The 27,080-nt window shown below is 30.7% G+C and overlaps 2 protein-coding genes and 2 pseudogenes across 2 annotated transcripts in view; all 4 read right to left on the minus strand.

The window, feature by feature from the left end:
- The window catches only part of LOC125826298 (uncharacterized), a 445,897-nt gene that overhangs the window by 395,291 nt on the left and 23,526 nt on the right, over positions 1 to 27,080 (minus strand). The window lies entirely within an intron of this gene.
- LOC125828985 (exopolygalacturonase-like) lies at positions 302 to 5,297 on the minus strand (annotated as a pseudogene).
- Positions 7,721 to 11,606, minus strand: LOC125829080 (exopolygalacturonase-like). The gene is made up of 5 exons (XM_049508373.1): positions 11,594 to 11,606; positions 11,406 to 11,509; positions 10,108 to 10,398; positions 8,757 to 9,269; positions 7,721 to 7,969 (listed from the first exon to the last, which is right to left on the minus strand). The coding sequence occupies exons 1-5, from the start codon at positions 11,604 to 11,606 to the stop codon at positions 7,721 to 7,723; spliced, it is 1,170 nt and encodes a 389-aa protein (XP_049364330.1).
- On the minus strand, positions 15,293 to 19,236 carry LOC125829165 (exopolygalacturonase-like; annotated as a pseudogene).

Here is a 27,080-nt window from a genome sequence, read left to right on the forward strand (position 1 = left end):
ATTCTAAATTAAAAGTATTAAAAATATTATACAAGTAAAAGATATATACTCAGTTAAATAAAAAGATTTGATTCTTTTTCAAATGCTTATTTTGCTTATAGAATACTTTTAGTATTTCCATAACAATCATCAATGACTCAACAGAAAGAAGTTTTTTAAAATTAAAAATAATAAAATCTCAAGAATGATTAAGTGGATCAAGAATTATTATCTGAAGAAATCGAGTACAAAAAATCTCAATCTATAAGAAATCATCGAACATTTCCTTTCTAACTTTTTTGAAATTCGAATAACCCTAAGTTCAAGATTCAAGAGCAGGCTTTAAGCAACTCGGAGGTAACTCGATGCCCGTGGCGTGTCCTATAGCATTAGCACACGATGCAATTGTAGGTTTAGAGTTATTATCAGTAATCAACTTAATATCGTTAAGATTGATTTTTTGACAAGGCAATGAAGAACTGCAATTGAAATACACAGCTACCAATGAATTTGAAGTTCCTCTTATGTTGTTGAATGTCACATCCTTGATTTGCACTAAGCTTTTCTACAAATTAAAAAAAAATGAGAGTGAAATCAATAAATTAATACAAAATATAAAGCTTATACAAATTTTCATATTTCACATGACATAAGAAATTTGTGTGTTTGGGATACTAAAATATGTTTAATTCACAAAACAAAAAACAAAAAAATTAACTCCTTATTTTTTTTATACATCTTTCATATTCAAGAATTTCACCAATCAAGAAAAAACATTATCCAAAAAGTTATTTTTGTTGAACATGACTAACTATTTAGAGCAGAATCAGAACTAGGAGTTTGAAGATTCTAAAATTTAGGACGAAAGAATTATTACAAAACATACTTGAGGATTTTAAATTTTAGGGCGGAAGAGAAAAATATTACAAAACATGCTTGGGGGTTCTAAATTTTAGGACCGAATGAAAAATAATGCAAAACATGATTTTTTTTTAAATATAAACTTTTGTTAGTAGTGGGTAGTGGAGTTCAAACCCACAACACTAGAGTGGAAAACATTTTCACCACTAATTTCTTAACACTGAGCTATCAATCAGTTTTGTTAGGCAGTTCACAAATACAGGATCTACAAAAAAGCTATTGGATTTGTCCGAATCCCAAACCCCATTTAGCTCCGCCCCTGCTTACAACATACTCAATATATAAAATTTGAAGGTGAAAACAAGGAAAAAAGCAATTGGTACCTGAAAACTGCAAGTATGTGAAGGACAATAATGTTGATCAATAATAATAGGATTATTCACCTTGTCCATTATAATATCCTCAAAACTAATACTTGTTGCTTCACCAACATTTGATGATGCCCAAGACTTAATCCTCATTCCATTTTGAGTAGCAATAAGAGTACAATTTTTCACATGTACATCCTTCACAACTTCATTTGGCTTATTCCCTAAGCTTCCAATGCTTATTCCATGGCCAGGGCCACAAGTGACTCCAGAAATATTAACATTTTGACTTCCAGCAAATATAGATATACAATCATCTCCAGTACCAATGTTGGAATCGAAAACTCGAATATTTGACGATAAACTAATGTGAATTCCATCGGTGTTGGGACTATCACCTCTGTGCAATTATATTTACATGACTTAATGTCACGTTATTGCAATTATAGATATCGAAATGGAACATCTTGCTATTGATAGAGTGTATATCGTGCACAATTGCATTTTGGATAGAACTCAATCCAATAGTCTAAAAAAAACATTGAAAATAATATTTTAGTTAGTAACTTCACATGCACACAAAAGAAATTAATGGTAACCATAAAAAGATCAAGGAAATAACACAAACTTTATTAAATTAAACAGAAAATCGAACCAAATCGCTTATTTTGATAGGACTTAAGAAATATTTGGAGCACAAGTTCATTGTATTACTTTACCCAAAAAATTTGAGGTTGAAAAACCTTTGATCTGATTTATAAATTTAAAAATCCAACATGATTTGATTTGATATTTGAAAAACTCGCACTAATACCCCTAATTTGTGACCTTAGTAGTACAAACTATTTTTTTTTTTTAATTTTTACTTTACCTTTCACAAGAGGAGGCACAAAATGAATACAACAAAATAAGAACACAAATTAATTTACTGACCAAAGTTAAAATTTTAATTGTGTCAAATAATGATTTATTTTTCACTTTAACTTTCATCTAACGCTTCATCAAATAAGCAATTTTTTTAATTAAAAAGATATAAATAACGTGTAATTCAGTATAAATAATCTTAATCAAAATTATCAAATCAGAATAATTTAGACAAAAAAATATAGTACAACTAATGAAAACTGGTAAGTACTCTCCTTCATTCTTAACCAAGAGGTCTCTGGTCGAGCACTCTTAGGTACAGAGTCGCCTTTGTTAGGGAGCATTTTACCCTTCAATATGGGACCTCCCAGCACAAATTCATATTTAGTCGGGACTTCAATGTGGATACCGAACATCGAGTGGAAAATAAAACTAATGAAAACTTACATAAGGACGAGTTGCACATTGAGATTGTCCCCAAGCAGAAGCTCCTTGTCCATCTAAAGTTCCACCTCCTTCAATCTCTAAGTTATTTAAATATTCAAAAGAAATCCAAGAACCCTTGCAAAATATTTTTGGATTTGTTGAAGCTTTAATAACTCCTTGAATTTTAACAATCAAGGATCCTTTACATGGTCCATTAAAATTTGCACCATATATCATATAAGTTCCTAAAGGTATCAATTATGTAGCTTCTCCATTCCATTTGCATGCATCCATCCAAGCTTTCAAAAATACCTTTTATTTATAAAAAAACTAAAAAAAATTAGTAAAAGAATATTTTATTAGACACCAAATTTGTTATATATACATGAGTGACAACTATATTTACTACCAACGAAGGTTATGGTGGAGTGGTAAATACTACTTTATCCTTAACCAAGAGGTCTCAGGTTTGAGTCCCCTTGGGTTCAGAATCCCCTTTGTTAGAGAGTGCTTTTACTGACCAATGTGGGACTTCCGGTGCAAATCCGAATTTAGTCTAACTCCAATGTGGATATCGGACACCCAATGAAATCAATGAATAAAAGAAGAAAGACATCATTATACATGTAATAATGACTTAAATAAAATTAAAGACACACTAAAAGTAAAATGGGACTTTATTATGTCAAAACTGATCTTTAGCGGCAGTTAATTAACAATAATAATTTGATTGTCGCTAAATATGTTTTTTCCATGGTAATTAGTAAATGTTCGTAACACTTATAGTAACATTGGATGCAATGACAATTAACTAATGTTAATAAAGACATTAACACTTTTTGTTAATATACATATTAATCGCTGTTAAAAGCTATTTTTATTGTAGTGTTTGTATATATATAAAAATGACAATTAATTAAAACACCGGATGGGAAACAAAAAAAACATATACTTACTCATTTTGAAAAAAAAAAGACATTGTTATACATGTAATAATGACTTAAATAAAAATAAAGACACGTTAAAAAGTAAAAATGGGACTTTTGCTATGTTAAAACTGATCTTTAGCGGCAATTAATTATTAATAATTTAATTACTGCTAAATATATTTTTTCCATGATAATTAGTAAATGTTTCTAAACTTATAGTGATATTGAATGTAATGACAATTAACTAATGTTGATAAAGATATCAAACATTGTTTGTTAATGTGCATATTAATTACAGTTATAGTGTTTGTGTGTATATAAAAAATGACAATTAATTAAAAATGCATTAAAAGGTAAAATGATTGGTTCACACCTCACTATCATCTGTCACTCCATCTGCTTTGGCACCATAGGAAATGACACTAAAAATTTTGTCATCAGCATTAGTGCGTACAAAAATAAGGCTTAATATAAAAACTATTTTCAAACAAAATTTTGAAGCCATTTATATTTTTGTTCTTCGTTCTTTATTTTTTCTTTTTTCACTTGTGTTTATATATACACCTTTTTTTCACCTCATATTTTGACTTTTCAAATGACTCAATTATACCGAAGAGATTTGTTTTCCTTTCACTCTTTTCAAATTATAGTTCCTTCATTAAACTAGTTCCTTAATAGTCTTGACAAATATTATTTTTGACAATTTATATTCAATTATTACACCCAAAATATTTGTTTGGATTTAGTGAGTTGCAAAGAAAGAAAAATGAATATATATCATGGTATGTTGAATGAATATCATGGTAAGTTGAATGAATATCATGGTAAGTTGACTGAAATACCAGCTAGGCTTATGAGAATCGTTAGGTTGTATTAGCCGTGGACATGGTATGATAGATATCGAATATATATCATATCGAAATAAAAAAATTTAACATCGTGATTCAGGTTTTATGTATTTGATATGTTTTTTAAAAAAGTTTGGTATTCAGTATGGTATTTGATATTTATAAAAACAATACCAAAATAGGAATACCGCACCTAACTAATTATTTATATGTTGAAATTTTGATTACTCTATCTTGATTTAAATGTTCGGTTTGGGTGATTGATTAACAAAGAGAATTGTTTGTACTTTATTTTGAATATTTTTATATGTATAAGGTAATAGTATGATATAATTGAGACGTTTTAAAAAAAATCAAAGTCATAATTCTTTATTATACGAATATGTGTAAGTTAAAAACTTGAAGTTGACTAACTATAGTAAACAATTACAATACCATAATTACCAAAATCAATTTTTAAAATATCAAATCATACCAAATTAATTTGGTATGATAATGAAATAATATTTTTAGATCATAAATCAAATAACCGTAACATACTTTTCAATACCGTATCATGCTCACCCCTATATTGTACTGTTATTTACTAGAGACTGTTAATTTTTTGAAATGAAATGAGTGTCATTGTGAATAGCGAATTTTTACTATATAAGTAGCTCAAAATTATATTTTGTTAACATCATTTGTGAGTTGACTATAGATATATTTTTTATCAATCAAGTTAGATGATCTCACATTACACTGCATATACGCAAAATAAAAGAACAAAAATAAATATTGAGTGAAAAAATTGCGATTATGAGCTGATTGCGATATGCAATAGTAAAATTGATTATGTCCGTTTAGGTCCGAGATAATCTTTTGTTCCATATAGTCCTGGGGTTATTAACAATTAGCCAATTAAAAAGTCTCAGATATATGTACTAGCATCACATCTTTGATGCAGTCATCGATTCTCCCGAGAGGTTACAATTACCGCGAGCAAAGATATTATAATGACTGTCTGCTTCCACGAATTTCATCTATATTAAATCTGTTAATATCAAAATAGCTTATATAGTCATGATTCAGTAAATAAATTGACATGAAACTCAAAGAAAAATGGTTTTAAGTACTTAAATTGACATGATATTCTATGGAAAATAATTTCGAATACTTGAATTGACTTGAAACATTTTGATGTAGTAAACAATTGTATGTTTAGCAAACTTTTGTACTAGCGATACTAGATTTTGCGATTGACTTAACTTTTGCACTTCTTAATTTTACTTATGAAAGAATGAGTTTTAAAACTATTTACTTTATTGTTTATTTCTTCCACATTTCTTAAAAATGTTTCTATGTTGGCAAGGGGTTGATTCATCTATGGGGGAATTTGGTAGGCCCTATCATGACAATATGATACCAACGTGTCTAGATTGATCACTAGCCTTACAGGTACAAGAGCTAGAGTTTAGTAGAAACTTGCATATTTATACGATAACGCCTGTATTTATTTTCGAGAGGCTATAGGACATCCTTAAAAAAAATAATTATTCTTTGATTTTTCTTTATCATGTTGATTGGCTCGAGACTTCATGTTTTATTCTCTCACATATCGTATGATTTTGTTAAAAAAGTGTCCGAAATTTATATCACCAAAAACGTCATATACTAATTCACATGAAAATTGAGAAAACCGCCAAATTCCGGTTGAATGGTCCCTAAATGTTGAAAAAGTGGCGTGGTCATAGTGACACTATATGTATTGTTTTCCCATGTCATTACGGAGGGTCCTGTAAAGTTTTTGCAAAAAAAATTCTCAAAATCCATCACCAAAAAATTCATGTTATAAGACACGAAAAAATTGAGAAAATCGCTTACATCTTATTGAGTGACCCCTAAATGCTAAAAAGTGCCGTGAATCAAAGTTATGCTATAGGTATTGTTCCCCCAGGTCATTATGGAGATTCTTGTAAAATATTTACAAAAAAAAAGTGTCTGAAATCCATATCACTAAAACTTCGCGTACTAACACACAAATAACTGAAAAAACCAATTAATTCTTGTTGTGTGACCCTAAATACTAAAATATGACGTGAATCATTGTGAGACTATAGGTATTGTTCCCCTAGATCTTGTAAAGATTTTATAAAAATAATTTTCAAAAATCATATCATAAAAAAATTCATATACTAACACACAAACAAATTAAAAGATCATCTAATTCATGCTGAATAACCCCTAACTACTAAAAAAATTGCCTGAATCATGATATCAAGTAATCGACCGAAAAACAAAAGAGAGAATACTTTGCTAAAGAATGTCACATATTCTCTAATCTACAAAGATTAATTAGCATAAAAAAAATTGACCTTGTCATAGTTGATCCTAAATCTAGGCATTTGCGCTTTGTCAAGAAAGAATGAGGCTTACCCGAAGGGGTGGTCTAGTGGTTTGGGCATGGACTTTCATATAGGAGGTTTCAAGTTTGAAACTCCTTGCCAGCGAAAGAAAGGGGTTTGTCTTCTGGGTCGAGCTTGTCGGACCGGGCTTGCCTAGTGTGGGTTACCTCTCCTATGTGGTTTGCGAGCTATTGCATAGGAGCGGAGGTTTTACCATGTGCACACCCAAAAGATAGCGACTGCGGGTTTCCCTTGTCGTAAAAAAAAGAAGAAGAAAAAGAATGAGCCTTTAGCATTCTCTAACACTTCAGTAAAATTGTTGTAGATAGCTAATCGTTGTGATATATTTCATTAGATAATCCACTACTTTATTAGCTTCTCTAAAATAGTGAGTGAAATTAATATCAATTCTTATCAATGAGATAGATAGTATCTTTTATAATGGCTCGAATCACAACTCATCAAAATAAAATAAAAGAAATCACAATGTCTTTTAAAGAATTTTTCTAGCGTCGATTATATCTTATACATAGTATATTAAGTCATTTTTTCACTTCAATTCTTTTTTAATAATGTGAAGCATATACAAATATTTTTGAATTTCTATTTAGTGAAAAAAATTGAGATCAATGGATAATAAGAATTTAAAAAAGTACTGCCTTAACCTTGAATGTTTCTTAAAACATAAGTCCCATTAATCACAATCATATTAACGTTTAGACTTAATTCTGAATTAAAAGTATTAAAAAAATTATACAAGTAAAAGATAAAACTCTTATCGATATAATCAATTAAAAAAAAATTCGATTTTTTTTCAAATGCTCATTTTGCTTATAGAATACTGCTAACATTTCTGTAACAATCATCATCAACGCCTCAACAGAAAGAAGTTTTTAAAAATTAAAAATAATAAAATCTCATATAAGATCAATAATATATATATCAAGAATGATTAAGTGGATTAAGAATTATTATTTGAAGAAATCGAGTACAAAAAAATCCTCAATCTATAAAAAACCAACGAACATTCTCTTTCTAACTTTTTTGAAATTCGAATTACCCTAAGTTGAAGATTCAAGAACAGGCTTTAAGCAACTCGGAGGTAACTCGATGCCGGTGGCTTGTCCTATGGCATTAGCACACGATGCGATTGTAGGTTTAGCGTTATTATCAGTAATCAACTTAATATCATTAAGATTGATTTTTTGACAAGGTAATGAAGAACTGCAATTGAAATTCACAGCTACCAATGAATTTGAAGTTCCCCTTATGTTGTTGAATGTCACATCCTTGATTTGCACTAAGCTTTTCTACAAATTAAAAAAAATGAGAGTGAAATCAATAAATTAATACAAAGTATAAAGCTTATACAAATTTTTATATTTCACATGACATAAGAAATTTGTGTGTTTGGGATACTAAAATATGTTTAATTCACAAAACTAAACAAAAAAATTAACTCCTTATTTTTTTCATGAATCTTTCATATTCAAGAATTTCACCAATCAAGAAAAAATATTATCCAAAAAATTATTTTTATTGAACATGACTAACTATTAGAGGCAGAATCAGAATTATGAGTTTGAGGATTCTGAATTTTAGGACGAAAGAGAAAAATATTACAAAACATGCTTGATGGATTTAAATTTTGGGGGGGAAGAGAAAAATATTATAAAACATGCTTAGGTTCTAAATTTTAGCACTGAAGAGAAAAATATTACAAAACATGTTTGGGAGTTTTAAATTTTAGGGCGGAAGAGAAAAATACTACAAAACATTCTTGGGGGTTCTAAATTTTAGGACGAAAAGAAAAATATTACAAAACATGTTTTTTTTTTTTAAAAAAAAAAATAGAACTTTTGTTAGTAGTGGGTAGTGGGGTACAAACCTACAACACTAGAGTGGAAAACATTTTCACCACTAATTTCTTAATATTGAGCTATCAATCAATTTTGTTAGGCAGTTCACAAATACAAAATCTACAAAAAATTATTGAATTTGTCCGAACCCCCAAACCCCACTTAGCTCCACCCTTGCTTACAACATACTCAATATATAAAATTTGAAGGTGAAAAGAAGGGAAAAAGCAATTGGTACCTGAAAGAAGCAAGTATGTGAAGGACAATAATGTTGATCAATAATAATAGGATTATTCACCTTGTCCATTATAATATCCTCAAAACTATTACTTGTTGCTTCACCAACATTTGATGATGCCCAAGTCTTAATTCTCATTCCATTTTGAGTAGCTATAAGAGTACAATTTTTAACATGTACATCCTTGACAACTTCATTTGGCTTATTCCCTAAGCTTCCGATGCTTATTCCATGGCCAGGGCCACAAGTAACTCCAGAAATATTAACGTTTTGACTTCCAGCAAATATAGATATACAATCATCTCCAGTACCGATGTTGGAATCAAAAACTCGAATATTTGACGATGTGCTAATGTGAATTCCATCGGTGTTAGGACTATCGCTTGGTGCGATTATGTTAACATGACTTATTGTCACGTTATTGCAATTATAGACATCGAAATGGAACATCTTGCTATTGATAGCGTGTATATCGTGCACAATTGCATTTTGGATAGAACTCAATCCAATAGTCTAAAAAAACATTGAAAATAATATTTAGTTAGTAACTTCACATTATAATTTCAAATGCACACAAAAAAATAATAAATCGTAACCATAAAAAGATCAAGGAAATAACACAAACTTTAATAAGTTAAATCGAAAATATAATCAAATCGCATATTTTGTTAGGACTAAAGAATATTTGGAGCATAAGTTCATTATTTGTTTGTATAATTACTTTACCCAAAAAAATTTGAAAAACCAAAAAAATTCGAGGTTGAAAAACTCAAAATTTATTAGTTTGATTTGATTTATCAATTTTAAAATCCGACACAAATAATTCGATTTGATAGTTGAAAAACTCGAACTAATCCGGTCATGAACCCCAAATTTGTGACCTAATAGTAGTACAAACTATTTTTAAAATTTTTACTTTACCTTTCACAAGAGGAGGCACAAAATGAATACAATAAAATAAGAACACAAATTAATATACTGACCAAAATTAAAATTTTAATTGTGCCAAATAATGATTTATTTTTCACTTTAACTTTCATCTAATGCTTCATCAAATAAGCATTTTTTTTTAATTAAAAAAGAAATAGATAACGTGAAATTCAGTATAAATAATCTTAATCAAAATAATTTAGACAAAAAAATATAGTATAACTAATGAAAACTGGTAAGTACTCTTTCATCCTTAACCAAGAGGTTTCAGGTTCGAGGCCTCTTGGGTACAAAGTCACCTTTGTTAAGGAGCACTTAACCTTCCCAATATGGGACCTCCCAGCACAAATTCAAATTTAGTCGGGACTTCAATGTGGATACCGAACACCGAGTGGAAAAAAAAAAACTAATGAAAACTTACATAAGGACGAGTTGCACATTGAGGGTTTCTCCAAGCAGAAGCTCCTTGTCCATCTAAAGTCCCACCCCCTTCAATCTCTAAGTTATTTAAATGTTCAAAAGAAATCCAAGAATCCTTGCAAAATATTTTAGGATTTGTTGAAGCCTTAATAACTCCTTGAATTTTAACAATTAAGGATCCTTTACATGGTCCATTAAAATTTGCACCATATATCATATATGTTCCTAAAGGTATCAAATATGTAGCTTCTCCATTCCATTTGCATGCATCCATCCAAGCTTTCAAAAATACCTTTTATTTATAAAAAAGTAAAAAAATTAGTAAAAGAATATCTAATTAGACACTAAATTTGTTATATATACATGAGTGACAACTATATTTACTACCAACGAGGGTTGTGGTGGAGTGATAAATACTACTTTATCCTTAATCAAGAGGTCTAGGGTTTGATTCCCCTTGGGTTCGGAATCCCCTTTGTTAGGGAGTGCTTTTACCCACCAATGTGGGACTTTCGGTGCAAATTCAAATTTAGTCGGACTCCAATATGAATACCGAACACCGGATGAAAACCAATGAATAAAAGAAGAAGACATCATTATTATACATGTAATAATGACTTAAATAAAATTAAAGACACTTAAAAGTAAAATGGGACTTTTACTATGTCAAAACTAATCTTTAGCGGCAATTAATTAACAATAATAATTTAATTGCCGCTAAATATGTTTTTTCATGATAATTAGTAAATGCCCCTAACACTTATAGCAACATTGGATGGAATAACAATTAACTAATGTTGAAAAAGATATTAACTCTTTTTGTTAATATGCATATCAATTGCAATAAAAGCTGTTTTTATTGCAGTGTTTGCATATATATAAAAATGGCAATTTATTAAAACACCGAGTGAAAAACAAAAAAAACTATATTTACTCATTTACAAAAAAAGAAGAAGAAGACATTGTTTTACATGTAATAATGAATTAAATAAAAATAAAGACACATAAAAAAGAAAAAAAGGGGACTATTTGCTATGTCAAAACTGATCTTCAGTGGCAATTAATTATCAATAATTTAATTACCACTAAATATGTTTTTTTCATGATAATTAGTAAATGTCTCTGAAACTTATAACGACATTGAATGTAATGACAATTAACTAATGTTGATAAAAATATCAACGCTCTTTGTTAATGTACATATTGATTATCGCTAAAAGCTATTTTTGCTATAACGTGTGTATATAAAAAATGACAAATAATTAAAATGCATTAAAAGGTAAAGTGATTGGTTCACACCTCACTATCATCTGTCACTCCATCTGCTTTGGCACCATAGGAAATGACACTAAAAATTTTGTCATCAGCATTGGTGCATACAAAAATAAGGTTTAATATAAAAACTATTTTCAAACAAAAATTTGAAGCCATTTATGTTTTATTCTTTGTTCTTTATTTTTTCTTTTTTCACTTGTGTTTATATACACCTTTTCCCCTCATATTTTGACTTCCCAAATGACTCAATTGTATCTAAGAGATTTGTTTTCCAATCACCCTTTTCAAATTATGGTTCCTTCATTAAACTATTTCCTTAATAGTCTTGACAAATATTATTTTTGACAATTTATATTCAATTATTAGTGAGTTGCAAAGAAAGAAAAATGAATATATATCATGGTATGTTGAATGAATATCATGGTAAGTTGAATGAATATCATGGTATGTTGAATGAATATCATGGTACGTTGAATGAATATCATGGTAAGTTGACTGAACCACCAGCTAGGCTTATGAGAATCATTGTATTAGCGGTGGGCATGGTATGGTAGATCTCGAATATATGATATCGAAATAAAATATTTTAACATCGTGATTAAGATTTTATGGTATTTGATATGTATTTTAAAAAGTTTGGTATTCAGTATGGTATTTGATATTTATAAAAACAATACCAAAATAGGTATACCGCACCTAACTAATTATTTATATGTTGAAATTTTGATTACTCTATCATGATTTAAATATTTGTTTTGGGTGATTGATTAACAAAGACAATTGTTTGTACTTTATTTTGAATATTTTTTACATGTATAAGATATTAGTATGATATAATTGAGACGTTTTTAAAAAAGTCAAAGTCAGAATTCTTTATTATATGAATATATGTAAGTTAAAAACTTGAAGTTGATCAAACTATAGTAAACGATTTACAATAGCATAAAGTACCAAATCGATCTATAAATACCAAATCATACCGAATTAATTTAATATGATAATAAAATAATATTTTAAAAAAAATCGTAAATCAAATAACCGTACCAAACTTTTCAATACCGTATCATGCTCACCCCTAGATTGTACTGTTATTTACTAGAGACTATTAATTTTTTGAAATTAAATTAGTGTCATTGTGAATAGCGAATTTTTACTAGTAGCTCAAAATTATATTTTGTTAACATCATTTGTGCGTTGACTATAGATATATTTTTTTTATCAATCAAGTTAGATGATCTCACATTACACTGCATATACGCAAAATAAAAGAACAAAAATAAATATTGAGTGAAAAAATTGCGATTATGAGCTGATTGCGATATGCAATAGTACAATTGATTATGTCCGTCTAGGTCTCAAATAATTCTTTGTTCCATAGCTCTGGGGATCTATTTATAATTAATTTACTAAAAAGTCTCAGATGTACTAGCGTTACATCTTTGATGAAGTCATCGATTCTTTCGAGAGGTTATAATTATCGCGAGCAAAGATATTATAATGACGGTCTGCTTCCATGAATTCCATCTATATTAAATCTCTCAATTGGAATAGCTTATATAGTCATGATTCAGTAAATAAATTGACATGAAACCCAAAGGAAAATGATTTTAAGTACTTAATTGACTTGAAACATTTTGATGTAGTAAACAATTGTATGTTTAGTAAACTTTTGTACTAGTGATACTAGATTTTTCGATTGACTTAACTTTTGCACTTCTTATTTTTACTTATGAAAGAATGAGTTTTAAAACTATTTACTTTATTGTTTATTTCTTCCACATTTCTAAAAAATGTTTCTATGTTGGCAAATTGTTGATTCATCTATGGGGGAATTTGGTAGGCCCTATCATGATAATATGATACCAACATGTCTAGATTGATCACTAGCCTTACAGGTACAACAGCTAGAGTTTAGTAGAGACTTGCAGATTTATACGATAACGCATGTATTTATCTTCGAGAGGCTATAGGAAAAAATATTCTATTCTTTGATTTTTCTTTATCATGTTGATTGGCTATCTCTTGAGTTTCGAGACTTCATGTCTTATTCTCTCACATATCGTATGATTTTGTTAAAAAAGTGTCCGAAATTTATATCACCAAAAACGTCATGTACCAATTCACATGAAAATTTGAGAAAACCGCCTAATTCCTGTTGAGTGGTCCTTAAATGTTGAAAAAGTGGTGTGGTCATAGTGGCACTATATGTATTTGTTTTCCCATGTCATTACGGAGGGTCCTGTAAAGTTTTTGCAAAAAAAATTCTCAAAATCCATCACCAAAAAATTCATGTTATAAGACACGAAAAAATTGAGAAAATCGCTTACATCTTATTGAGTGACCTCTAAATGCTAAAAAGTGTTGTGAATCAAAGTTATGCTATAGGTATAAGGTCATTATGGAGGGTCTAGTAAAGTTTTTATAAAAAAAAAGTGTCCGAAATCCATATCACTAGAACTTCATGTACTAACACACACATAACTGAAAAAATCACTTAATTCTTGTTGTGTGACCCTAAATACTAAAATATGACGTGAATCATTGTGAGACTATAGGTATTGTTCCCCTAGGTCATTATAGAGGATCTTGTAAGGATTTTATAAAAATAGTTTTCAAAATTCATATCATCAAAAAAATTCATATACTAATACACACAAACAAATTAAAAGATCATCTAATTTCTGCTGAATAACCCCTAACTACTAAAAAAAATTTGCCTGAATCATGATATCAAGTAATCAGACGAAAAACAAAAGAGAGAATACTTAGCTAAAGAATGTCACATATTCTCTAATCTACAAAGATTAATTAGCATAAAAAAAATTGACCTTGTCATAGTTGATCCTAAGTCTAGGCATTTGCGCTTTGTCGAGAAAGAATGAGGCTTACCATTCGAGGTGGCCTAGTGGTTTGGGCTTGGATTTCCATGTTGGAGGTTTCAAGTTTCAAATTCCTTGCCAGCGAAAGCAAGGGGTTTGCTTTCTGGGTCGAGCTTGTCGCACCGGGATTGCCTAGTACGGATTACCTCTCCTATGTGGTTTGCGAGCTATTGCATAGGAGCGGGAGTTTTACCATGTGCACACCCAAAAGGTAATGCCTGCGGGTTTCCCTTGTCATCAAAAAAAGAAGAAGCGAAAGAATGAGCCTTTAGCGCTCTCTAACATTTAAGTAAAATTGTTGTAGATAGTTAATCGTTGTGATCTATTTCATTAGATAATCCACTACTTTATTAGCTTCTCTAAAATAGTGAGTGAAATTAATATCAATTCTTATCAATGAGATAGATAGTATCTTTTATAATGGCTCGAATCACAACTCATCAAAATAAAAAAAAAGAAATCATAATGTCTTTTGAAGAATTTTTCTAACGTTGATTATATACGTAGTATATTAAGTTATTTTTTCACTTCATTTTTCTTAAATAAATAAAGCATATAAAAATATTTTTGAATTTCTATTTAGTGAAAAAAATTGAGATCAATAGATAATATGAATTTAAAAAAGTACTGCCTTAACTTGAATGTTTCTTAAAACATAAGTCCCACCAATCACAATCTTATTAACGTTTAGACTTAATTCTGAATAAAAAGTATTAAAAAAATTATACAAGTAAAAGTTAAAACTCTTATCGATATAATCAATCAAATAAAAAAGCTCAATTCTTTCAAATGCTCATTTTGCTTATAGAATACTGCTAACATTTCTGTAACAATCATCATCAACGCCTCAACAGAAAGAAGTTTTTAAAAATTAAAAATAATAAAATCTCATATAAGATCAATAATATATATATCAAGAATGATTAAGTGGATTAAGAATTATTATTTGAAGAAATCGAGTACAAAAAAATCCTCAATCTATAAAAAACCAACGAACGTTCTCTTTCTAACTTTTTTGAAATTCGAATTACCCTAAGTTGAAGATTCAAGAACAGGCTTTAAGCAACTCGGAGGTAACTCGATGCCGGTGGCTTGTCCTATGGCATTAGCACACGATGCGATTGTAGGTTTAGCGTTATTATCAGTAATCAACTTAATATCATTAAGATTGATTTTTTGACAAGGTAATGAAGAACTGCAATTGAAATTCACAGCTACCAATGAATTTGAAGTTCCCCTTATGTTGTTGAATGTCACATCCTTGATTTGCACTAAGCTTTTCTACAAATTAAAAAAAATGAGAGTGAAATCAATAAATTAATACAAAGTATAAAGCTTATACAAATTTTTATATTTCACATGACATAAGAAATTTGTGTGTTTGGGATACTAAAATATGTTTAATTCACAAAACAAAACAAAAAAATCAACCCATTTTTTTCATACATCTTTCATATTCAAGAATTTCACCAATCAAGAAAAAATATTATCCAAAAATTTATTTTTATTGAACATGACTAACGATTAGAGGTGGAATCAGAACTAGGAGTTTGGGGATTCTAAATTTTAGGACCAAAGAGAAAAATATTACAAAACATGTTTGGGAGTTTTAAATTTTAGGGCGGAAGAGAAAAATATTACAAAACATTCTTGGGGGTTCTAAATTTTAGGACGGAAAGAAAAATATTGCAAAACATGTTTTTTTTAAAAAAAAAAAAAATAGAAACTTTTGTTAGTAGTGGGTAGTGGGGTTCAAACCCACAACACTAGAGTGAAAAACATTTTCACCACTAATTTCTTAACACTGAGCTATCAATCAGTTTTGTTAGGCAGTTCACAAATACATAATCTACAAAAAAAACTATTGAATTTGTCCGAACCCCCAAACCCCACTTAGCTCTGCCCCTGCTTACATCATACTCAATATATAAATATTGAAGGTGAAAAGAAGGAAAAAACGATTGGTACCTCAAAACTGCAAGTATGTGAAGGACAATAATGTTGATCAATAATAATAGGATTATTCACCTTGTCCATTATAATATCCTCAAAACTAATACTTGTTGCTTCACCAACATTTGATGATGCCCAAGACTTAATCCTCATTCCATTTTGAGTAGCTATAAGAGTACAATTTTTAACATGTACATCCTTGACAACTTCATTTGGCTTATTCCATGGCCAGGGCCACAAGTAACTCCAGAAATATTAACATTTTGACTTCCAGCAAAGATAGATATACAATCATCTCCAGTACCAATGTTGGAATCGAAAACTCGAATATTTGACGATAAACTAATGTGAATTCCATCAGTGTTGGGACTATCACTTGGTGCAATTAAATTTACATGACTTAATGTCACGTTATTGCAATTATAGACATCGAAATGGAACATCTTGCTATTGATAGCGTGTATATCGTGCACAATTGCATTTTGGATAGAACTTAATCCAATAGTCTAAAAAACCATTGAAAATAATATTTAGTTAGTAACTTCACATTATAATTTCAAATACACACAAAAAAATAATAAATCGTAACCATAAAAAGATCAAGGAAATAACACAAACTTTATTAAGTTAAATCGAAAATATAATCAAATCGCATATTTTGTTAGGACTAAAGAATATTTGGAGTATAAGTTCATTATTTGTTTGTATGATTACTTTACCCAAAAAAATCCGAAAAACCCAAAAAATCCAAGGTTGAAAAACCCAAATTTTATTAGTTTGATTTGATTTATCAATTTTAAAATCCGACACAAATAATTCGATTTGATATTTGAAAAACAAACACTAATCCGGTCATGTACCCCAAATTTGTGACCTAATAGTAGTACAAACACTTTTAAAAATTTTACTTTACCTTTCACAAGAGGAGGCTCAAAATGAATACAATAAAATAAGAACACAAATTAATATACTGACCAAAATTAAAATTTTAATTGTGTCAAATAATGATTTATTTTTCACTTTAACTTTCATCTAATGCTTCATCAAATAAGCATTTTTTTTTAATTAAAAAAGAAATAGATAACGTGAAATTCAGTATAAATAATCTTAATCAAAATAATTTAGACAAAAAAATATAGTATAACTAATGAAAACTGGTAAGTACTCTTTCATCCTTAACCAAGAGGTTTCAGGTTCGAGGCATCTTGGGTACAAAGTCACCTTTGTTAAGGAGCACTTAACCTTTCCAATATGGGACCTCCCAGTTCTAATAAAAAATTCCGGCTCGGCCCGGGAAAGCGCTGGCAACAACTGAAAGGAAGGGGTCCATGTAGTTACTGTGTCCACCCCTTCTTAGTCAATGGGGCACAGCAGGTTCGGCATCTACTACAAAAGAGAGAATTCACTTCAGATAACCACGTCTCTGCTAGGCAGCGTGTGGAATGGCCGAGAGCGGACCTTTTTGGATATATAATCCAAGTCGAGAGTAGAGTTACAGGAAAAGCCGTCTGATGGAAAACAACTTTCACGTTCGGTTCATAGAGCACTTTTTTCGTTGAGAATTCCTCGTTCCCTTTCGTGTGAATTCCACACCAAATGGAAGAAAAAAACTAATGAAAACTTGCATAAGGACGAGTTGCACATTGAGGGTTTTTCCAAGCAGAAGCTCCTTGTCCATCTAAAGTTCCACCCCCTTCAATCTCTTAAGTTATTTAAATGTTCAAAAGAAATCCAAGATTCCTTGCAAGATATTTTAGGATTTGTTGAAGCCTTAATAACTCCTTGAATTTTAAAAATTAAGGATCCTTTACATGGTCCAATAAAATTTGCACCATATATCATATATGTTCCTAAAGGTATAAAAAATGTAGCTTCTCCATTCCATTTGCATGCATCCATCCAAGCTTTCAAAAATACCTTTTATTTATAAAAAAAATTAGTAAAAGAATATTTTATTAGACACTAAATTTGTTATATATACATGAGTGACAACTATATTTACTACCAACGAGGATTGTGGTGGAGTGGTAAGTACTACTTTATCCTTAATCAAGAGGTCTTAGTCCTCTTGGATTCGGAATCTCCTTTGTTAGAGAGTGTTTTTACCCCACCAATGTGGAACTTTCGGTATAAATCTGAATTTAGTTGGACTCCAATGTGGATACCGGACACCGGATGGAAATCAATGAATAAAAGAAGAATACATCATAACAATAATGTAATAATGACTTAAATAAAATTAAAGACACACTAAAAAGTAAAATGAGACTTTTACTATGTGAAAACTGATCTTTAGAGACAATTAATTAACAATAATAATTTAATTGCCGCTAAATATATATTTTTCATGGTAATTAGTAAATATCTCTAACACTTATAGCAACATTGGATGCAATAAGAATGAACTAATGTTGATAAAGACACTAACACTTTTTGTTAATATACATATTAATCGCTGTTAAAAGCTATTTTTGTTGTAGTATTTATATATATATAAAAATGACAATTAATTAAAACACCGGATGAGAAACCAAAGAAACCTATACTTACTCATTTTGAAAAAAAAAAGAAGACATTGTTATACATGTAATAATGACTTAAATAAAAATAAAGACACATTAAAAAGTAAAAATGGGACTTTTGCTATGTCAAAATTGATCTTTAGCGGTAATTAATTTAATTACCGCTAAATATGTTATTTTTCATGATAATTAGTAAATGTTTCTGAAACTTATAATGACATTGAATGTAATGACAATTAACTAATATTGATAAAAATATCAACATTCTTTGTTAATATGCATGTTAATTATAGCTAAAAGTTGTTTTTGTTATGTATATAAAAAATGATAATTAATTAAAAATGCATGAAAAGGTAAAATGATTGGTTCACACCTCACTATCATCTGTCACTCCATCTGCTTTGCATAGGAAATGACACAAAAACTTTTGCCATCAGCATTAGTGCATACAAAAATAAGGTTTAATATAAAAACTATTTTCAAACAAAAATTTGATGCCATTTCTGTTTTGTTCTTTGTTCTTTATTTTTTTCTTTTTTCACTTGTGTTTATATACACCTTTTTCCCCTCATATTTTGACTTTCCAAATGACTCAATTATACCTAAGAGATTTGTTTTCCTTTCACTCTTTTAAAATTATAGTTCCTTCATTAAACTATTTCCTTAATAGTATTGACAAATATTATTTTTGACAATTTATATTCAATTATTACACCTAAATATTTGTTTGGAATTAGTGATCATTGCAAAGAAAGAAAAATGAATATATATCATGGTATGTTGAATGAATATCATGGTAAGTTGACTGAACTACCAGCTAGTCTTATGAGAATGGTTAGGTTGCACTAGCGATGGACATGGTATGGTAGATACCAAATATATCAAAGATAAATGTCAAAAACATATCTAAATTATCCCTCTTTTTTAAATTTCATACCTAAACTATTGAAAGTGTGAGTTTTTATACCTAAAATATCACTTATTAGTTTGAGAAACACACATCAATGGTGTGTGTAATGCACTATTTCTTTTATTTGAAAAAAGCTTGACACATGACATTCCACATGGATAATGCCAAAAATTAAATAATAAACTATTAATATTAATTAAAAATTAAAGATTAAATTATTACTATCCCAAAAAATATATATATATATTTTTAAAAATTTAATGTTATTTTTCTTACCCCACTCCACCACCTCCTCCCCGTACCCCCCCCCCCCCCTCCCCGACAATTCCCCATCCTTTTATTTTTTTTATAAAAAATATTTTATAAAATATTTTTAAAAATTCATACTTCACCTTATCCCTGTTGACACCCGATTTTGACCTTTCCGATAAGAATTTAATTTCAAACGATTTAAAATAATTAATTTTATAAAAATTCAAAATATGTTTCAAGATATTTTTAAGAATTTTATTCACTTTTATAATATTTTAAATATTTTAATAGTAAATATGTTTTAAATTGTTACGTATGTAACTAATATATTTTACAAACACTTGAAAACTATCTTGAAAACTATCTTGAAAAGATTTCATTAACGTTAAACACTTTACTAATTTAATTAAATTTGAATTATAGGTATGTCATTGAATTAGTTATTTTTGTTAAGTTAATTATTTTATTTTATTAAGATTAAGAAGCTCATTAATTAACTAATATTAATTCATCTTATTTTAAAAATTTAGCCGAATTTGCTAATAAAAATCAATTTGGCTACAACATTAAAATTCTTTTATTGCAAATTTAATTACCCTCTTTACCTTACCCTTTTAAGACCCCAAATTGGGCCTGTTTTCAGCAACGCACAAACCCCAATACAAATGCCCAACCCTTTTCGTCCATTCTCCCTCATCCCATCTTAATTCCCAACCCAAACCCCTTTACAATTTCCAGCAATATCACAGCCCACTATCCATACATAACCCATTTCATTTCTCCTTCGACCCAGGCCCAACGCACACTACATACAACAATACATACAACATCAACATACTGATACAGACCCCACCCCTGTACTTCGTTCTTCTTTCTAGCCAAAATCAGAAACGAAACCCAGAAAAAAATCGAAACCCAGCCCAGCAGCCCAGCGTTCCAGTGAATTGACCCGAATCGTGCAACTCACGTGAACCAAACGGAAGCTACACGACGTCTATGCATAGTAGCTTTTCGTCCGCATCATCTTCCTCGCTAGTACAGTCGCGCAACAGGAGCAGTCTGCGTTGTTGTCCTCCCTAGCGTGGGATTAAGCCGCGTGGCATAGAGAGGACGAGTGATCGATCCCACCCATCGTCCCCCTTGTCCTTTTCAGAATGAGTTAAAACCTCAAGAAAAGGGTGTTTGTCCGAATTTGTGAAAGATTTTTGGGGGTTTTGAATTTTGAAATGGGTCCTTGTCTTGTCCGGATTTCATCTCTTTCCCCCCATTTTCGAACCCTAATTTCCCCTTCTATATATACATCTTTTCTTCTCCATTGTAAGGGAATTTTTTTTTGGGAGTTGAAAAATTTTTAGAGTAAAAAAAGACTAAGAACAGCTCAAGTAAAAACAACTAAAATATATAAGAATACATTCAAGGCAAAGAGTTTTAGTTTAGGTCGGAATATCGTGTTTCCATCTCATTTTGCCATTGGTTTTCTCAAGTTTTGTTTGAGTTTGAGATTCTGCCCAAAATTTTCGTTTCATCGTTCATAATCGAAGTCTTGTGGAGGAAGAAACATAGTCGCTGACTCGTCGTTCTCAGGTCGCTGCTACCAAAAAGGTAAATCCTTTTTCGATTTTAACTCGTTTCATCATTATTTTTTTTTGTTTATTCCTTCGAGTACCTCTGTTCTCTTCGTAGTTCATGGTTGTTTTCTGTTGAGAGGTTGTTTAGATCGAATCAATGTGTCTTAGTCGCTTCAAGTTTAAATGGGCCTTTTTCTAGCAAATTAACGGCTGGAAATTTTATGAACCATTGAACTCTAGTTCTCTTCTGATTTTTGTATTTGTTTGAATTTTTTATCTATGATTCAGTTGCTCGTCCGATTTGGTGTTGGCTAGAACAGCTGAAATAACTGTTGTGGTTGCTATTTCGACCCTTCTCTTGGCCTGTCAATGTCACTCTCGTTTCAAACTAGGAGCAGAACTTTAAACTAATTGATGGTGAACTTGCTTGTTGTTTCATCCATGGTTCGTTGGTCTATTAGTAATTGTTCTACTGTTTAGCAAAGCATGTTTAAATCAAGTCGTGTTTCCATAGTGGCCTATTTGTGCGATTAGCTTGTTCAAAATGAAGGCTTTCATTATCTTAACTAGTTTAAATAGCTGAATGCTAATCATCTTTTGTTGGTTTAGCTATTCTTTTCCCAAATTCGAGTTAATATAATATAGTTTACTTGGATTATTTCTCTGATGATGCTTGATAATTAATTGGTCATTTTATGTATTTGCTAGTCCATTAAGACTCGTTTAAAGTTAGTCTTGTGTTAGTTATTTCATAAGATTTATGTCACTGCTTCTTTTCATGTTGTTAGAATAATTATTCAACTGAATTGGCATGTTTGATATCAGTAGTTTAAAAGTTATTGGACTTGGTTTCCTTTGTTTTCTTGCACTGTTAATTTCTAGAAAGTTTATTAATCCCCTTTTGACTCTTCATCCCATTATTATCCGTTACCTTGAATATAAAAGTACTAAGCATTCATCAGTTTCCCTTTTCAAATTATTATTTAAATGTTGTAGTGTTCACGCTTGACTAGTGTGTGTCATTTCATTTATTTATTTATTTTTATTTTATCACTTCATTTCCTCCCAAAAAATGCTAATTCGATAATTTGTTTGTTGTTTTGCATGTGAAATATATCCGAGTTCACTACGAACTCCTCCCTCCCTTTGCATTTTGGGAGAGCCATAAAGGCTTAAATTCCTTTATTGAGTGAGCCTACCCTTGAAAATTGGAGAATAAGTCCCGAAAAAAATGGTGTACAGGTCTCGGAGTTGAAAAATTCGAAGCAGGGGAGAATTGAGAAGATTGGGCCAAAGTCCCACTCTTTACACAAAAGAAATTTGTATTTTTGTTATTTATTGGGCCTAACCCATTTAATCATCATTATTATTTCTGTTAGAAGGTTAGAACATGTGAAAGAATTGGGCCTAAGGCCCAAAGAAAAACATCTATTTTATGTTAGTTTAGGACTAGTGAAGGTGACTCAAATGGGTCAAAGGTCCAAAATGAAAATGGGCCTAAATACTGGCCCAGGCATACCTGAAATCAAATTTTGGCCCAAGTCTCTTTCCCTCTTTATTTTATAGCATTTATTTACTTGTCAATATTTGCTACTAAATCTTAAGGTTTTAAAATTCAAATCCCCAAAAGAATATCCATTTTGATTTTATAACTTAACCAAATCAATCACCTTTAACGAGGCCTAAAAATTGATTTTGCAAGATATCTCACTTAGATAGTGGGTCAATATTCCCCCCTTGTCCCCTTAAAATGGTGCTAATTATAAAAATTGCTCAATTCAAATTAAGCTAATTTTTAGCCAAATGATTAATTGCCGGATAACCGCATTAGCGGGTGGTCTAGGTGCTTTAAAACCCTTCCTAGAACACTAATAAGAACCCCGAACCCCTTTTAAGTTTTCATTAGATTTTCTGTTTTAGTCTTTTGAAAACAACAGTTTTCTTAATTTTACTTTTAAAATTAAGTGGCGACTTTTAAATTTGTCTAAATAATATTTTTAAATAAAACAGTCCCCCCCCCCTCCCCAAAAAAAAAAATAAAAAAAATATTGATATTATTTTATTTTTAAAAAATAAAAATTCTACCAATCCTATTTAACCCTCCGTTCCTAATTTATTTTTATTTTTTTACATTTTTCTTGTTTTGTGTTATATATGTACATATATTTTTTAAGAAATTTTTTCTACTTGTGTACTAAATATAACGTAAATAAAATTTTTCAATATGTTTATATCTAACACAAAACGAGAAAAAATGAGAAGCGGAGGGTTAGGTTAAGTGGGTAGAATATTTTTTAAAAAAAATAATATCTAAATTAGTATTTGAGGAGAGGGTGAAGTAAAAAAAATTTAAATACTATTACAAAAGAAATTTAAACAAAAAAAAACTAAAAAAAGGGGCATGGGTGGGGGAGGAGGGGGCGGGGGGTTGGAGGAAGTGATGGAGTGGGGTAAGAAAAGTATTTTACATTTTATTTTATAAAAAATATTTATTTTTGGATAATAATTTTAATCTTTAATTTTAACTAATATTAATAATTTATTTAATTTTTGTCAAGGTGGAATGTTTTATCCATATGGAGTGTGATATGTTTTTTTTTAAATAAAAGAAAGGGTGTATTACACACACACCATGATGAGAGTGGTATAAAAGAGAGGGTGTATTACACACACCATGATGAGAGTGGTATAAAAGAGAGGGTGTATTACACACACTATGATGAGAGTGGTATAAAAGAGAGGGTGTATTACACACACACCATGATGAGAGTGGTATAAAAGACAGAGGTGTGTTTCTCAAACTAATAAGTAATAGTTTAGGTATGAAATTCACACTCTCAATAGTTTAGGTATGAAACTAAAATAAAATGATAGTTTAGGTGTGTTTTTGACACTTATCTCAATATATTATATTGAAATCAAAATTTATAATATCATGATTCAAGTTTTATGGTATTTGATATGTATTTTTAAAAAGTTGGCAGAACGCATAAGCGGCCCCTTGAACTTGTAAGGATTTTCCGTATAAATACCTTAACAAAGACTCTTTCCTATTGAACTCTTAAACCACTCAAAAAGTGCACCTATCAGACACACCTGGCAGAATTGGCACTTATCATGTGAGGCACTCCTTTTGAGCGCGTAAAGTGAGAAAAAAAAGTTGATGTGTCTGATTGGCACACTTTAACATACTTAACGGTCAAAATCTTCCCCTTTTATTTATCCAACCCTAGATTCTTCCCCTTTTTTTATTTCTCATCTCTTTCTTCTCCACATCTCACCATTGTTGCTGCTACAGTGGAGATCAAAAAAATTTCTTCATTCGTCTTCTTCACAGCGAAGAAAATGTCCAATTTGTCGATTTCAACTTCTTCAAATGCAAATGTGTTCTGTCGATGTGAGGTCAATGCTAAATTGAAAATTTCATGAACACAACTTAATACAGGACGTCGATTTTTTTGCTGCAAAAACACAAAGGTAAGCTTTTTATCATTATTCTAATCTGGTTAAACAAATCATTGTCAATCGCTAATTATAGTTTAATTATTTTGATAATTTGTGTAGAGAAGAGGTGGATGCGATTATTTTCCATGGTACGATGATGAAATACTGCCTCAAGCAAAAAAGATCATATGGGGGGTCTATTGAAAAGAATCAAATCCTATGAACAAGAGAGAAAGCGGGCAAGAAAAATCAGGATCATATGCGTTATTGCACTCGTGATTTTCGCTATATGGAAACATTTATGTTAGTAGTCTTAGAGTGATTGTATTAGTAGTCTTGTGTTTCTATTGTACTGATTTTGGAAGAAGGAATGGAGATAAGTTGTTCATTAATCTATCATATTGCTCATCTCCATCTTTAAATTCCCATTCGCACACAATTCTTCATCTCCGCGACGCGGGCACTCCACAGAGTGTTCTGCCTCAAACTCACTTTGTTAAATTAATTTAGGAATCCCTCTCCGCGACGCGGAGAGGGCACGAAATGCTTTGCCTAGAATTTGATTTCACGAGCCAAATTGTAATTCCTCTCCGCGATGCGGAGAGGATACAGAGATGCCTTAAATGACATTTTTCAAGCTTCTTCCTTGCTTTCTTCACCTCCAAAGAACTATAACCATACTAAGTGAACAACATAATAACATTAAGCTCCAAACAAGCATGAATGATCAACAAAAAAATTCTTGGCAGTTCCTTGTAAGAAAATCCACATTTAAACCACTAGTTATAGTGTACATCAAAAACATCACAAAACATATTAAAGCAGTCTCACTATTGTTTCCTGCTTGCATTATAGATTCAAAATAAAAAAAAACCCTAAGTGTACATCAAAAACACCCAAAACATATTAAAGTAGTCACACCCCTCTGTTCTTGCACTTGTTGTACTAGACGTTTGCAGATCCACCCCCTTTGGACTTACTCATGCATTGTAATTGTGGAGTGGTGACACAATCTTTACCCTTCCATTTCAGTCCACGAGGTTTATAACTAATATCAATGTTTGTTGGTGTTGCACACTTGAAAACAGCTGGAGTAACAACTCTTTCACCTGCTATACCAGGTTGTATACAAGAAACTAAAATAAGTGCCTATTATCAAAGTAAATTATAAATAATTGAAGTTGGTTATACTCTTACATTTAGTGTTTGTCTGCCACTTATATCATCAGTGTAAATGCCAAATCTCACAGTCTTAGGCCTTTTGTTTCCTCCTGTTGAGGTTGATGCTCTTTCTCTTCCCCTACCTCTTCCTGCTTGTTTCCCTCTTGTAACAGTTGAAGTATCATCACCTCATTTCCCCCGCCTCTTCCCCTGCCTCTTCCAGCTTGTTGAACTCTTCTAACAATTGAAGTATCATCACAAATAAAAGTTGATTGTTGGCCTGAGCTGACATGTTGTAATGGTCTCCAGGTTGGTGGTTGGCTAGAACCTACAGGTTGGCCTGAGCTTGGTGGTTGGCTAAAGCTTGTTTGTTGCCTTGAGCTTGGTGGCTGGCTAGAACCTACAGGTTGGCTTGAGCTTGATGGCTAGCTATAACCTGTAGGTTGCCTTGAGCTTTGAGGCTGACTTGAGCTAGCAGGTTGGCTTGAGCTTGCAGGTTGGGTTGACCCTCCAGGTCCAGGTTGGGTTAACCTTCCAGGCTGATCGATTTCAGAAGATTTAATAGTGTAAATAAGAAAAAGAAAAATTGTATTGCATTTTATCTATCTAATTGAAGTAATCAAAGGTTGACTTGAGTATTACCACATATTTGCATGCTTTATTATTGTGGCCTTGTTGATGACACTTGGAGCAAGTCATTTTTACACCACTCCTGGACAACTTTTCATACTTCTTTCTTGGATCATCCTTTGACTTTCTTCTGCATTTTGGTGGTCTGCCAGACATTTGTTTTGGTTCAGGAGACTCGATTACTATATCACTAGTGTGAGGCCACATTTTCATATTAGGTATTGATTGGATAAAGTAATTATAAGCCTTCATGAAAGCATCTTTTCTATACCAATGTACAACATGATCTTCAGGGTCTTGGCCTGCATACTGATATGCCAAAACATCATGTTGACATGGTATGCCTCTTAACTGCCAGGTTCTACAAGTACATGTCTTCT

Source organism: Solanum verrucosum, unplaced genomic scaffold, assembly GCF_900185275.1.
Source record: "Solanum verrucosum unplaced genomic scaffold, falcon-dt-bn FXZP01001106.1, whole genome shotgun sequence".
NCBI classification, from domain to species: Eukaryota; Viridiplantae; Streptophyta; class Magnoliopsida; order Solanales; family Solanaceae; genus Solanum; species Solanum verrucosum.

What these genes read in the sequence shown, in the direction of transcription:
- LOC125829080 (XM_049508373.1), bottom strand. An exon ending in AATGTGCAACTCGTCCTTAT is followed by an intron (nt 9,270 to 10,107) that starts GTAAGTTTTCAT and finishes ATGTTTTTTTAG; the next exon opens with ACTATTGGATTGAGTTCTAT. An exon ending in CACATACTTGCTTCTTTCAG is followed by an intron (nt 7,970 to 8,756) that starts GTACCAATTGCT and finishes TTTAATTTGTAG; the next exon opens with AAAAGCTTAGTGCAAATCAA.